A 15,629-nucleotide genomic window follows, 5' to 3' on the forward strand; every position below is an offset into this window, starting at 1 on the left:
TTGAATTGCATTTTAGATTATAATTGAAGGGTGATATTTCAATGTAAATTTTGAATTCTTAAATTTTTGTTTGTTGATATCATAGTCACGATTGTACAGTGGAGACCTATAGGCCTAATTGTATAGAATAGTATGATCACAGTAACAAAAGACACACTATATAATGCTATAGGCATATATTGAAGACTATTATTGTTTTTACACCCCCTAATAACAAATAAAATATATGTAATACACTTAATTTGTTTTTTTTTAAATATAAACAGTAATCGACTTTACTCCGCAATATTTTAAAATCGATCTTAAACTAAAAATTCAATGGTGATCGATTTTACCCTATTTAGGCAGGTACCTAACTTCGATCACAAGTCAAATAAGAAAAAACCGTTTTTTTTTATAGATTCTAATTCAATTCTTGTAACGTGTCTTCGTAAGTGAAGGATATGACGACAAAATGCTATTTTCTGAGGAACTTCGCTCCATTGCATAACCTCAATATTATTAAAAAAAATTGCAAAATTTTGATCGACTTTACCCTCTTCTACAGTATGTAATAAGATATTGTGGCGCCATTTGGAATATTCTGGTTGCCTTGGGAGTGTGTGCACATCCAGCAAGAGGGAAGGCACGGGGAAACGAAAACAGAGCTTCGGCAGGCACTGTAGCACAGCATGGGGCGAGGGGAAAGAAAACTATGGGACTGCGAGGAGCGGATAGAGCAAGGGAAAACATCTAGAACCATATCCCTCTTGAAGATTCTGTAAGCCACGTGAATAGAATGTCGAGAACATGTGGTTTAGTAATAAAAGCGCGAGCAGTCTTCGGCAGTGAATCAGTCAGTCTACATGTGAGTCTTTGAGCAAGCAAGGAAGCCAGTCTTCGAGACCGGGGTACGACGTGCAGAGAACTTGAGTGAATGAGATAGAAGAACTAGCCAAGGCGAACTACCTGAGAACTGACAGTTTTGTTCTGCACATAGTGTTTTGTGAACATTAGTTGAAATTATAGTCGCGATGCTCTTATTCCCGGCGTGACTCCTCCTCTTTGCTTACGTCTTAGGAAGTGAAGGCTCTATAAAGTCATTTTTGTTCTTTCGTTGCCGAGCTACCATACGAGGAATCTATTTTCCATACCGTTAAACATTATCATGTCGTAGCTCCTATGATAATAAATCAAATGCACTGTAATTCAGCAAATAATTGAGCGGCAAATAACGTCCTTGTGTGCTTCCTGTGAACGCCAACGAAAGAGCCAAAATGGCGGGCAATTATATTAAGTATTTATCGAACCTTAAGAAATGAACGAATAATGTCTTCATAAGCGAATCACAAGATGCACACGTTTAAATGTACCCGACCTGCAACGCAATTGGCTGCCGGAAATTAGAGCAACAGGACTATAGGAGTACATTGTTCTTCTCAATAATACACGAGTATTGTCACTGTCGTCGTGTGGAGTGCAATAACGACTATTGTGTTGCCGTGTTGAGTGGAATACCCATTGCTGTAGGGTGAATCAGTAACAATAAAAGTCACATTATTGTCTGGTAGTGGGTAAAAATAGGAATAAAAGTTACAATATTATAACATTTCATAAGTAGTCTGTATTTCTACATTTCCTTAACTGGAAAAAGTTTCCTGAGTAAAATAGTTAGGCAAACAAAGGTTAAAAAAATTTTTCTGCAAATGATACATTCAACGGCATACATTTTATTGCATTCAACAATACATACAAGTCGATAATGTACATAGGAAAAGCAACATTGTAAATACAAAAATTTGTTCACAATAAGAATCTGTTGCAGTCCACTGCTTTACATTTACTCACATAGAATACCATGTTCAATTTTCAACGTCAGAAATAAAAATGCAGTTTACACCTTTGGTCTCTGTTGAAGCAGAACTTCTCTTAAACAATAAACAAGATGGTGGGATCTTCAACCCATTCTACAATAACACCAGTCAGGAAGTAGTTACGGTATGGCTGTCCAAAATATAAACTGTAGTTCATGGTCTATTTAGTATACAGTACTTGTCTAGCAACTGTTGTATATTAAATGATGACTTACAGTTAGATTTATATTCAAACAGTCTCACGTAAAGGTCTTCCTCATATCTTCGAACGAAAATTAACATAATCAAGAATTATTTGTATTTCAGTAAATATAGTGATATCTTCCTATCATAATTTCCTTAGATGTGCGTACAGTAGCTTATGTATAATCACTATGTATATAAATCTTTACAATCTGTATATCTAACAATTTGTTAATTTTGTTATGTAAACTACTTCCCCCTATTAATAGAAGTTATTATTGTATTTTACATTAATTGATTATAAGTTTCAGCTATATATCCATCATCTTAGAATTATAGTTAGGTATTATGATAGTTTCTGATTTCTTGTTTTTGGTGTTTGGCTTCTCATTTTGTATGCTTTTGGTGGGGATACAGAAACAAAATTACAAATAAAACTGGAAACAAGCACAGGACTTCACTACATACATAAAGATGGCGGATATGTAGCAGACACTAGTCACTGATTCAGACTACCACAATAATTCCAATTAACACAGAAAAATTGTTTATAAACTAATTTACCAAACTATCTAAGTAGCATATACTCTCTTTGCACGATGACAGCAGTTTAAATTTAAATAAATATATTTTATGAAGATAGTTTTTAATTTTATATATCACAAGAAGATATAAAAAATATAATTATAATATATTGAGAAATAAATATATATGTGTAATCTTATATATATGTAGGCCAATTTACTTACTACACAACCGTGTAATAACTGATCCTGGTCTTGTTATTTCTGGAGTTTCTACAGCAACCAGTTGTTGTGAGTTAATGAAATTGCATGGTATGTCAAAAATAATGCTAAGTAGGAAACAACGAAACATTGTGTAAATAATACATTAGTCTTTCCTTTAACCAGTAACTCGTTACACTAACTTTGTTAATTATAAATGTAAACTATGACAATCGCTAAACAACAAGGTGCACTCAGTTACTAATGTGATACCCGTTTTGGAAATTCAAGTCTTGTGGGATTGACAAGTAACTAATTTCCCATTACTTCTTCGACATTATTATTTTTAATAATCTGTCAGTTTACTGTACGAAAAAAATTCACACGAAAACTTGTCTACCACTTTCTTTTTTAACTGAATCATTATTGTGCTCTTGTTTCAGATAAGGTACACAAACAACTTACTAACAGTGGCGGTTTCTCGGAGGAAGGAAGGAAGGAAGGAACGTCCTCCTCACATTTTTCTTCTTTTGAAGGTAAATACCAAATGAAATATATGCCTTGAAATTCGAGGAAGATTCGATAATTTTTAAGTTCACAACTATAAGAAAACCTCGGTTGATCGAGTTTTAAATGACGCGCGCTCATGTACCGCTAGAAAACTGTGAGAAAGATGCGAGATTGTTTGTGTGCTTCCTTTCCTGCAGTTAACACACATAGACAACAGCGCAGTAGCGGCCAGAGAAAGAAGCAGAGTTTTAAAGCAAGGGAATGAACAGTTAGGGAGGAGATCCTCCTCTGAACCAGCGCATGGGCGGGAAATAGAAACCGACTGATCTTGCAGCAAACCGCAAACTCGCTACCGCTGCCATCTAATGATGCTGCATTCAACCAGACTATAACACATCTAGGAGGAGGCACAATAAAAGCAGTTTTAACGCAAAGCTATGAAAAACACCATATAAACTTTTTTTAAATCATAAATCAAAATATATTATTCATTGCATTTTATATAAGCTACTACTCATGGTTTCAAACTTTCGAGAATATCTTAAAGTTGAAGTTAGATTTATATAAAACAAAGAGGAAGTAGTTCTACGTTAGTATCGCAGATCTTTTTGGCCCCTGAAATTCACTTCCATTCATTGTCTACTAGACAGGACAACAGCCAAGTTGTCAGTTTTGTACAAATATATTTCAAATTGAATGTACTCCAAACTACATTATTTTTAACACAAAAAAATTAATCGGCCACCGGCAGCTTTGAACAATAATGGTAGTATGACTTTACAAGAACTGACATTCTTCAAAAGCATGTGATACTGAACTTGTAAAATGTACAAGTGGCAACACAGACCATGTGAGTGGGTGCAGTGTTCTCGCTTTCTTAACAGATTATTTCTCATTCCCACTTCCGTAAAATGGTTCTGGTTATGTGTTAGTAGCTAGTCTCTACCAACACGTATGATGCTGTAGTGTGCGCTAAAAATGCTGCGAGTTTGTGAATTTCCTTGTAATTGTTAATTTATGAAATTATCCACCAATGAATGCAAGTGAAAACATATTTGGATAATTTAGGAAACTCAGTTTACAAGAACAGATTATTGCTATACGAAAGAGAAGGCCAACCTCAACACTACCTGGTGTTACATGTATGCATGTAGGCTAATTTGTAGCATGTTTCTCTCAAGAAGGTGTCATTTTGCGCTGTTAACTTCTTTCCTCCTCTTAAGAAATATGCAGGAGCCGCCACTGCTTACTAATTATTATTAAATTACATCGGATGTATTCACTGACAGACAATGACTATGGAAAATTTTTTACCACAACTCTGGGTAAAATCAATGTAGGATCAGTTTGATAAACACCATTTTCTGCAGCATCACACATTTTCGCAGTGACACACATTTCCAGCAGCAAATATAACTTCAATTTCCTGCACCATTCTTTCCTCTTTGCACTTCTCTGATAAAGTACAGCTCACAGTGCACGATGAATTGTATCTCGGATCACTTAAGAATGTATTTCCAACAAAATAAGGTACTTTTGTATTATGTGAAATAATGATTTGGACATTAGAAACTAAAAAAAATTTCATCCATTTCCTTGTATGTCGTCGTCGTCGTCATCATCATCATCATCATCATCATCATCATCATCATCATCATCATCATCATCATCATCATCATAATCGCATTCATAACCACGTAAATTATAATTTTTATCATCAACATCACTACCAGTATAATCACTATCGTCAACATCATTACCAATACAATCATTATCGTCATCATTATCATCACCATTATCGTCATCATCATCATCATCACCAATATTGTAATCATCATCATCATCATCATCATCATCATCACTATCACTATCACTGTCAACATATCTTCTTAATTTCAAACCCGGCATTTTGGATAACAGTGTGCCCCACAATACATCCTCCACTGTACATTCATATATACAGAGTTCTTTCACGTGACCAAGATATGATGGAATCAACTCAAAAGTAAACCCTCTGAAACCATAGTTATTTACATGTAAAACTCTCAAGTTTTTGCACTTGTGTAAAGTAGGAAGTAGGGAATCATTTAAGTCAACAAAGTGTGACAAACTAAGATCCCGTAAGTTAGGACAACCAGCTGCTACATATTCTAAACATTTTCCAAGTACTTCCGGACAATCTGAAAGTGTCAGATATCTCAAGTTCTTGCAGTTACCAATGTGTTTAAATCCTTCTTCTAACACATGCCTCGTGCCACGTGCATAAAGCTCAATGAGTTGAGGACAGTTCTTCAATACAGAGCTCAAGTCGTATGCATCAAATACTAGTTTGGTTACATTGGATAAAGAACCTGCTTCAAATAAACTAGGAACTGCTTTAAACTGTGTATCAGAGAGATACTGCAGCATTAAAGTCTTCAAATTCTTCAGATGTCTTATGAGTTTAAAGTCATTGGAAGTCATATCTGAAAACCGGAAAAAACCAGTATAGTGTAAATGTTCCAGGTTCTTACACTGTATTATACATTTGAATGTTTCTAACGATATGTAACACTCGACATGAAAAGATAACAGTTGTGTTTGCTTCTTTGTTAGGAAATACCTAACGTCTTCATCCTTGAACTGGTTGTCCGCTAAATCCATGTGCTGCAAAGAAGGGCACCCATCAGCAATTGGTTTCAGTACTTCATCTTCTACTTTTTCATATCGGTCAGTGAAACCTAAATGAGTTAGATTCTGGAGACTGCCTATTAGTTGGGAAAACTGTGGTAGATTGTCTTTTGTAAGGTATGGGATTGTTAATTTCTTTATATTAGAAAAGCAGTTCGTAAGTTTTACCAAAAGAGGATACTCCAGTGTATGGCTTTCATCCAAATCCAAATGTTCAATATCTTCACAGTATGTGCATAATGCGTTAATAATCAGTTCTGTGTTTCTACCTTTAGTGGACACATAAGCCCTCAGGGATGGCATGTTTTTTATGATATTCACCCTAGCTTTGTCCAGCATTCTGTCATCAGGTACAAATACTTTGCCTTTCCACAGCTTCTTATTTCTAGACAGCTCCATCCATCGAGAGTTCACATGTTGTACAGAGAGAGCCAAATCATACATGTTCAAATACGAGAATATCTCCAGCATCACTTCATTTGATAACAGTTCAATCATCTTGCCACCGACACTGCTGCAGATCACACACCAAACTGAAACAATTTCAAATTTATATTACTTTCTAGAAAAATTTAGTTCACATTTTCTTAAATATTTTTGCTTAATCTTAATAACACAGTCTTCGATTTTATCTTCTAATATATCTTACTAATTTCTGTCCTGTCGAACTATTTTATGGAATGGCAAAGAATATTAGAGTAACGAGGGATCCCATATTTTCAAAATATAAAACTGATACATTTTGTTGTATGACAAAAGATTCTAGTACTACTGCAGTTCCATATAATGTGGGCTTACATTTAAAATTTTGGGGTTTAAAGATGCACTGTATTCATTGGGCTTATTTTTATAATAGTCTAATGAATAGGATGCGTATTTTCCGGGCTAGAAGGCCGTGGTCTGTCGGTGTTACAATCAAACGTTTCGTCCACTACTCCGGTGGACATCTTCAGTGGCGTGGTACACGTGTGCGGAGATCTTCTGTGTGTATCAGGAACTGGAATTGAGACTGGTAGCTGGAGTATACAGAATCCCGTGTTCCTGTGGGTCAGTGTACATAGGTACAACACAGCGTAGCTTCAAGACCCGAATCACCAAGCATAGAAGGAACTGTCGTCTAGGTTATGTGGACAAGTCAGCCGTAGCCGAGCATGCTTATAATGATGGGGATCACAACATCAGGTTCCAGGACACTGACATCCTAAGCAGTACGCCACACTTCTATGCCAGGTTACATTGGGAAGCTATTGAGATTCATAAACACAAAAACAATTTTAATCGTAAGGAGGAAGGACTCAAGGTCAACAAAGCTTGGTATCCGGCCCTCAGAAGCACACACATCAAACCCTTTCTCCGACAATTAGACACTACCATAAACAATCAGAACACCGCAGTCACTAGTGCGGACCGCGGCGACAACGATAAGCAACAACAGCCCCACACTTAAATACCGACGTGCTACCAGTCTCAATGCCAGTTCCTGATACACACAGCAGATCTCTCCGCACACGTGTACCACGCCACTGAAGATGTTCACCAGAGCAGTGGACGAAACGTTTGGTTGTAACACCGACAGACCATGGCCCTCTAGCCCGGAAAATACGCATCCCATCAACGCCGGCCGTGAAAGCCTACATTCCAAGATTAGTCTAATGAATATACTTCTCAGAATTGGCATACAATGTGTTCTCTATTAATTTTAATTCACTAAAGGTAGATATTTATAAATTCGGCTATTACGTAAAAGCAAACTAAATTCACTTTTACAAAAATTGTGATAACATTGCACCTTTGTCAAGTCAACTCAGTCTCACCCTTGTCCTCAACATTAGTTATCCATGGGGTAGTGACAATCCTCAGTTAATGTTATGTTTTATTTAACGACGCTTGCAACTGCAGAGGTTATATCAGCGTCACCAGATGTGACGGAATTTTGTCCCGCAGGGGTTCTTTTACATGCCAGTAAATCTACAGACATGAGCCTGTAGCATTTAAGTACACTTAAATGAAATGCCATCGACCTAGCCCAGGATCGAACCCGCAACCTTCGGCATAGAAGGCCAGCGCTATACCAACTCGCTATCCAGGTGACAATCCTCAGTTTCTGATCAATTTCTTGATCTGGAGAATGTACAGCTGTCAAAAGAAAAAGTGGCCGCTCTCCTGAAACAAAGTTCCCTTCAGGTATCTTCGCTACAATTCGGAGACAGGCGATGTTACATGTTGTTGGACCACGTTGCCTGATATCTACAGTTATATTTGAAGTATTCTGTGTGTGATTCGATAGCATAATGGTAGTGTTCAGGCCTCTTATTCGTGAGATCCTGCGTTCGACTACAACCTCGTGCTTTTTATATTCTTTTTTGTTCTGTTTTTGAGAGAGACAAACTATATATAATGGCTCCTTTCTCTTTTACGATTATTTTAGTAATTAACATCAGGTTCATTAATATATTATGCCATGACTTTATCATTATGATATTGTGGCTGCAAATGGAAAGAAAAAAGATTTTATTCTCAATAAAAATATCTTTCGTGGCATAAACAAAACAAATTTACTGGCGTCGGCCTTAAAACATTCAAACAATTAAGTGTTCAAAAAACAAAACAAAAAGCCACAATTCAATATTTAGTCTATCTTCCTCTTATCTCGTTCATCTTGCAGTCGAGTGGGCATGGAATCGACTAGTCTTTGCAAATAGCGACTGTTCTTAGACACGATATTCCAGGCATTCTGAACATACATACGTAAGTCTTTTGTCCATGGGCTGGTCTTTCATTGCAAACCCAGCAATCTCCAATCTTTCCTATTTTCTGCCTTCCTCTTAGTCTCCGCATATGATCCACATATCCTAATGTCGTCTATTATTCTTTTCAACCAGAGACTCAACTAATTCCTTTTTCTCTTTCTAATCAGTTTCAGCATCATTCTTTCTTCACTCACTTTTTCAAACACAATTTTATTTCTTATTCTGTCTGTCCACTTCACACGCACCGTTCTTCTCCACATCCACATTTCAAATGCTTCAATTCGTTTCTCTTCATTTCGTCGTAATGTCCATGTTCCTTCCCCATACAATGTCACACTCCACACAAAGCACTTCACTAGTCTCTTCCTTAGTTCTTTTTCCAGAGGTCTGCAGAAGATCCTTCTTCTTCTATTAAAAGCTTCCTTTATTCATGTTTGCAGTTTTTCTTGGGAAGGATAGGTCTAAATGCGGTAACATCCCGTTGCTTTCCGCACACCACTATCTCTTTCGCATCTTATTAAATTCCAGGGGGCCCAAGCGTGGAGATGAGGAGAGTGGATTTGACTAATTGGGCCCTCCGGACTTCACCGAAAGTTACAGCAAGGGTTAAATATTAATTCTATCAGGATGTTTGACCCGATCAGAGACCGGGAAATGTCAATAGCCTTTGCCCCCCGCATCCTGGACTAGCTTCTACGAATCATCAGAAAATCTTAGAGTGTGATTGGGCCAATTTTTCCGAAAATATTTCCACACTTTTGCCCTCGTAGCTCAGTGAACAAACGTCGAAATTTAAATGTCAACGTCTCAGGTTCAATTCCTCGTTACTCCTTTTCATTTTATTGTGGTTCAAGATAGTATAATGTAATAATACAAAAAAAAAACTAATACCAGTATTATGCAACTGGATTTTTCCAAACCTAATATTAAATTTATGTTATTTATATTGCTAAAGAACGATTACAATATAAATAACTTGAATATTATTTATACAGTATCACTAAAGAACGATAACAAATATAAATGATAAATATCGGTTTGTTTAATTAATATAAGATATTATATAATACGTATTTAATTATCTAAATAAAATAACCTATTTTACAAAGAAAGATGGTTATTTGTGTTATAATAATTACTTACATAAAATATAGATTATTTATATTGCGAAAGAACAATAACAATATAATAACTTGAATATTATTTTATAATGCTAATGAAGGAAAACAGAATATAAATGATAACTTGAATTTTATTTATATCGCTAAAGAACGATAACAGAATATAAAAAATGTGAATATTATTCATATCGGAATTTCACAGATTTATTACAGATGTATTTAAGAAATTGTAGAAGAATAGTAATTAGTAATAGTGTCCTATTTATTCTTCTTGGAGCAAAATTTGTAACTTTTAAAAGTGTGGTTACTATGTTGAAGTGTATGTGTTGTAACGGATGCTTGATTTGTTATGTATGTGAGTCAGTTATGGGATGCTTGATGTCGTCGCAATGTCGTAATTATAGTTTGATTGCGTTTGTGTGACTATTGTGTATTAATTTATGATGTATGGTACGGAAAGCTGCATATTTGTGTTATAGAAGTGTTACGTATGTGTGTTGTTAATGTTTTTGTATGTTTCAAATTGATACCTGATATTTGTTTTGCAATCGCAATGCCTAATTTACAGATTGTTTATGTTTTGTTTACATCGCGTAAGCTAATTTAATTTTCTTTTCCATTTCTCTTTATGCATATATTTTTTGTGTATGAAACTATAGCCCTAACATATATATGTAAAATAGGGTTAACCCCCATTGGAGATACAATAATAATAATAATTATTATTCATATCGTTATAAAACGATAACAGAATACAAATGATTACTTGAATTTTATTCATATCTCTCAAGAACAATAACAAAATATAAATAACGTGATATCCATAAAGAACGATAACTGAATATAAATGATAATTTGAATAGCATTTACATCGCTTAAGAACGATTAAAAAATAAAATGAAAACTTGAAGAAGGCCCGAACCCACAATCTTTGAATCATTAAACAAGCACTCTACCGCCGGTCTACGAGGCGCAGATATGGAACACTTTCATAGTTCCGGAACTGCTTGTACAAGCACATGCATCGTGTAACATCGCCGCGACCCGAAGTGGACTTTGAAAATATTCGCTGTTCACGAGTGCGGCCACTTTTTTTTTTTTTGACAGCTGTACATCTCGTAAAAGTGAACAGTTTTGATTTCAAGAGTAAAATATTATTTTAAAGATCTTCAGACCAGTAAGATCCTTGTAACATGTTTTAAACAACAAAATTGACTCGAGGGTATTCACTTGTAGCCTGTTTTTCCTCTTCGGGCCACCAAGTGTTTTTATCTGAGAGAAAATCATCTCAATGGGAGCATTTGAGCCAGACAGACTCAAGCCAAAGAGTAATAACAACTAAATATCGTTATTATGAATCCAGATTGTCGTACTTAAGAAAAACTCAGAAACATAGATGGTGTATATAAAAAGTGTTACAGCAAGATGACAGTTAAGTTACAAAAACCTTCCAAAACAATCAAATCATAAAAAAAAAAAAAAAAAAAAAAAAGATCTAAGTTATGAGACTTGGCTCAACAAAGTGTGTTGTTTCGAGTACTGTATGATTCTTTCACGATGTCCAAAAACTGCCGAAGCATATAAGACAGCTCTAGTTCATTTTTTTTTTTATCATCCCAAAAACCGATACTTCTTCTACTTCAATATGTAACATATCTTCTAAAAATATTACAAACTAGTTTCATAAGAAAATAATGTAGGTAAAATCCTCTCTTTTCTCAAAAAATCTTTTTATAATGGAACCCAATTTTTTGGCGACCTCTGAAGAGTGGCGAGAAATTAAACATTACACATTCAAATCATTTTGTAAAAGAAAAGGCACATTTAGCATCCCAGTTACACTTTACTATGACACAGGAACAAAATTCCTAAAAAGGAGACTGTCCTGGGTGAAATGGGATGTCTGGAATCTGTACAATTACAGACATGACAGAAGCCTACGCAAGAATGTTAGTGACGTCATTATTTTTGGATTTATACCAATTTTACTGCAGTAAGATGGTCCAGTGGCATGCAATGGGTAGTTTTCATGTCTTGCTGCTTCCAAGAACAGCTGATACTGAATGAGATAAATTCTTTATGTGGTTACCAAATTATTTCTTCTAATATAGTATATCAATAATAATAATAATAATAATAATAATAATAATAATAATAATAATAATAATAATTGTAATTGGAAGCCTGCTTCTGTTAGTGATGGATTTAAAAAAAATATTCAGCAACATAAAAATATGAACAATTAATATCATAGCAATAACAGTAAAATAGTGCAACAATTTCTATAGCACAATATTTTAAACCATCGCAAAAACATAGTCGTCCTGTCTAACTCCAAAGCTGCAATCCAGTCCATCAGCTCAACTACATCCCCTAAAATGGAAAAAGTAAAAGAAATTCATTGCATGGTAAAACAAATGAAGGGTACACGGGAAAAACGATCAAGGTCCATCAAAAATCGAAATTGAGTTAATAATGCCATCTTATAGTGGAAAGGAAGTACTATCATGTGGTCTATCTAGTAATAAGAAATAATCGTTCTTGACATTCCACTACGTCAATTTCTATTAAATATCCGCATAACCTGCTTAAACTTTAAAATTCGTTTTTCTCGAAACTTTCTAAAATGGACCTTATTGTTATTCCTGTGTACCCTTCAAATTCAAATGCTAAATAAAAAAGTGGTCTTCCAATGGATCCCGGCCCACTGTGGACTGAACGGTAACGAGAAAGCAGATATGTTAGCAAAGAAAGGAACTTATATCAACTTAAAAACAAATTTCAAGTTCCCATATGAATCAATAAAACGAGTCATAAAAAGAATAAGTAACAGCGAACAGGCAAAACATCAAAATTCAAAATGCAAAGAATCACTCAAAGATCCAAAACTAATTCCTGATCTACCTCGAAAATCTGCCGTGGCCATGTTTAGATTGATTACTAGTCATGATTGCCTCAGTAAACACCTCCATCGTATTGGAGTGCTGAATTCACCTAAATGCTTACTGTGCACCAGAGAAGAGGACATGGAGATGGAGCACCTGGCTAATTGTGAAACTCTTAGGACATTTGTGGACCTTCCATCAAAATATTGGGAAGCAAGAAGTATGATGACTTCGTTTTTAAATCCAGAGCATTAGATACACACATATTTTAAAAAATCATTAATTGACTCACCATTCTTTGAATTGCACCTACTTACTTACTTACTTACTTACTTACAAATGGCTTTTAAGGAACCCGAAGGTTCATTGCCGCCCTCACATAAGCCCGCCAGCGGTCCCTATCCTGTGCAAGATTAATCCAGTCTCTATCATCATACCCCACCTCCCTCAAATCCATTTTAATATTATCCTCCCATCTACGTCTCGGCCTCCCTAAAGGTCTTTTTCCCTCCGGTCTCCCAACTAACACTCTATATGCATTTCTGGATTCGCCCATACGTGCTACATGCCCTGCCCATCTCAAACGTCTGGATTTCAAGTTCCTAATTATGTCAGGTGAAGAATACAATGCGTGCAGTTCTGTGTTGTGTAACTTTCTCCATTCTCCTGTAACTTCATCCCGCTTAGCCCCAAATATTTTCCTAAGCACCTTATTCTCAAACACCCTTAACCTATGTTCCTCTCTCAGAGTGAGAGTCCAAGTTTCACAGCCATATAGAACAATTGCACCTACATGTAATTAATTTAAAGATACTCCATTTCTACATGGAACAAATTCCCAGTGAATCCCATCTTCAAAATTCCACCATACATATAACTCAAACCCAGTGTTTGCTCACCGATAGAGGGGAAACATGTTACCTGTGTACTAAGCAGAGCTCAACAAAACTCAGCAGGGTGAGTACATTCAGTTTATTAACAATATAGTGTTGCATGTGAGTATCATCGGTAACCCATTCGTGTTTTCATCGTGTTTCTTTTATTCTACCCAATTCTTAGACAAGCACCCATTTCAAAGATCTGTCTGCAATAATTAAACTTCAAGAATCATCAAGGAAAAGAGTAAAATTCACCAAGTAGTGAAATGCTTTCAGCAAAATATGAATGAAGTACCAGAAGTGTCATATAACAAAAATGTTAAAGTCAAGCTATCCAGTGTTCTAAAGAAGCATCCTAGATATTCTCTAATTTGTGACGTAAGAATTATTTTAATGGGCTACAACACACAGAACACTAAGGACAATGTTAACATCTTTGGTATTCCACATTTTCATTTCCCACAAATTACTGGTATCACAAGTGGATCTGAAAGAAGTTTTTCTAATTTTTTTAAAAACATACTATGCCACCAATACCCAATATAAACTATATTCCTCATTACAAGATAGAAAAAAATTGTATGTACTGGTAATATAGAATATAACATGGAGTATTTCGAAACCCCTACCACTAATAATTAATTTTATAAATGAAATGGGAGACAGGGAGATTTCATTCATGTGGAATGTGAAACCAGAAAGTATCTATAACACATTGCAGATGATCCTAAACTCAACCATAATAAACATTACTGTGTTTTGAGTTCAAAAAACTATCAAAGTGGAGTCAAAATATCCCATCCAGGACACAGAGTTAACAAAAAAAACTAGAATAATTCATGTCATTTCCAATGGAGCTAATCATATTCCATATTTTCTCTATGACAGAATTTTTCGCTGCAAAAAAATGTTCTGATCTCAGAAAAAAATTTCAAGCATTTTCTTAATGAACTTGAACACACCTTTATAAGAAAATGTATGTGAGAAACATGAGGATATCAATCCTTTGCTAGCAAATGTCTTTTTAACTAAATCGATGCCAATCAATTACAATGCAACTGATTAAGAATGTTTAACCTAATTTCGATTTAAAGCAGGCCATAAATATTTGGTATGGTTTAAAGTAAAGGTATGCTAATATTGCCAAACCTGCTCTGTACACTAAGTGTGCTTTCCTGATGACTTATTATTTGTGTGAAACGTATTTTCTTTTATGCTGCGACAAAAGCAAGTATAGAAATACACTTGATGTCTAACTTCACAAGAAAATGCACCAATTACCATTCACAACTGTGAGAATATATAACAAAAATAACAATGATCTAATAAATAAAATGCCCATAAAAGGAAAGTTTCAGGATTTGTTTTTGCATCATTTGACTAGTTTGTGCTGGTTAAGAACTTCGAATGTTGTTTAAAAATACAATATTTCCATCTCCTGATTCATTATATATGATGTAAGTGTTGAATGCCTTATGTAATAAGATATTGTGGCGCCATTTGGAATATTCTGGTTGCCTTGGAAGTGTGTGCGTGCATCCAGCAACATGGAAGGCACGGGGAAACGAAACTAGAGCTTTGGTAGGCACTGTAGCGCAGCACAGAGCAAGGGGAAAGAAAACTATGGGACGGCGCGGAGCGGACAGAGCAAGGGAAAACATCTAGAACCATATCCCTCTTGAAGATTCTGTAAGCCACGTGAATAGAATGTCGAGAATATGTGGTTTAGTAATAAAAGCGCGAGCAGTCTTTGGCAGTGAGTCAGTCAGTCTACAGTCAAGCCAGTCTTCGAGACCGGGGTACGACGTGCAGAGAACTTGAGTGAATGAGATAGAAGAACTAGCCAAGGCGAACGACCTGAGAACTGACAGTTTTGTTCTGCACATAGTGTTTTGTGAACATTAGTTAAAATTATAGTTGCGACACTCTTATTCCCGGCGTGACCCCTCCTCTTTGCTTACGTCTTAGGAAGTGAAGGTTCTATAAAGTCTAGGTAGGTACCGTAGTATTGTTCGCCATGTTGGTTCTTTCGTTGCCGAGCTACCATACGAGGA

General features: G+C 35.6%; 1 protein-coding gene across 2 annotated transcripts in view; it reads right to left on the minus strand.

The window, feature by feature from the left end:
• The window catches only part of LOC138695076 (F-box/LRR-repeat protein 2-like), a 361,245-nt gene that overhangs the window by 89,684 nt on the left and 255,932 nt on the right, over window positions 1-15,629 (minus strand). Inside the window, exon 3 of one of the 2 annotated variants that reach the window (XM_069819443.1) lies at window positions 1,017-6,474. The exons of the other annotated variant lie outside the window; for it this stretch is intronic. Within the exon in view, the coding sequence (XP_069675544.1) occupies window positions 4,856-6,439 (1,584 nt within the window). The 5' untranslated portion in view covers window positions 6,440-6,474 and the 3' untranslated portion in view covers window positions 1,017-4,855. Of the gene's footprint in view, window positions 1-1,016; window positions 6,475-15,629 lie in introns of those variants that run through there. 2 annotated transcript variants of the gene reach the window in all.

Source organism: Periplaneta americana, chromosome 2 (genome assembly GCF_040183065.1).
Source record: "Periplaneta americana isolate PAMFEO1 chromosome 2, P.americana_PAMFEO1_priV1, whole genome shotgun sequence".
NCBI lineage: Eukaryota > Metazoa > Arthropoda > Insecta > Blattodea > Blattidae > Periplaneta > Periplaneta americana.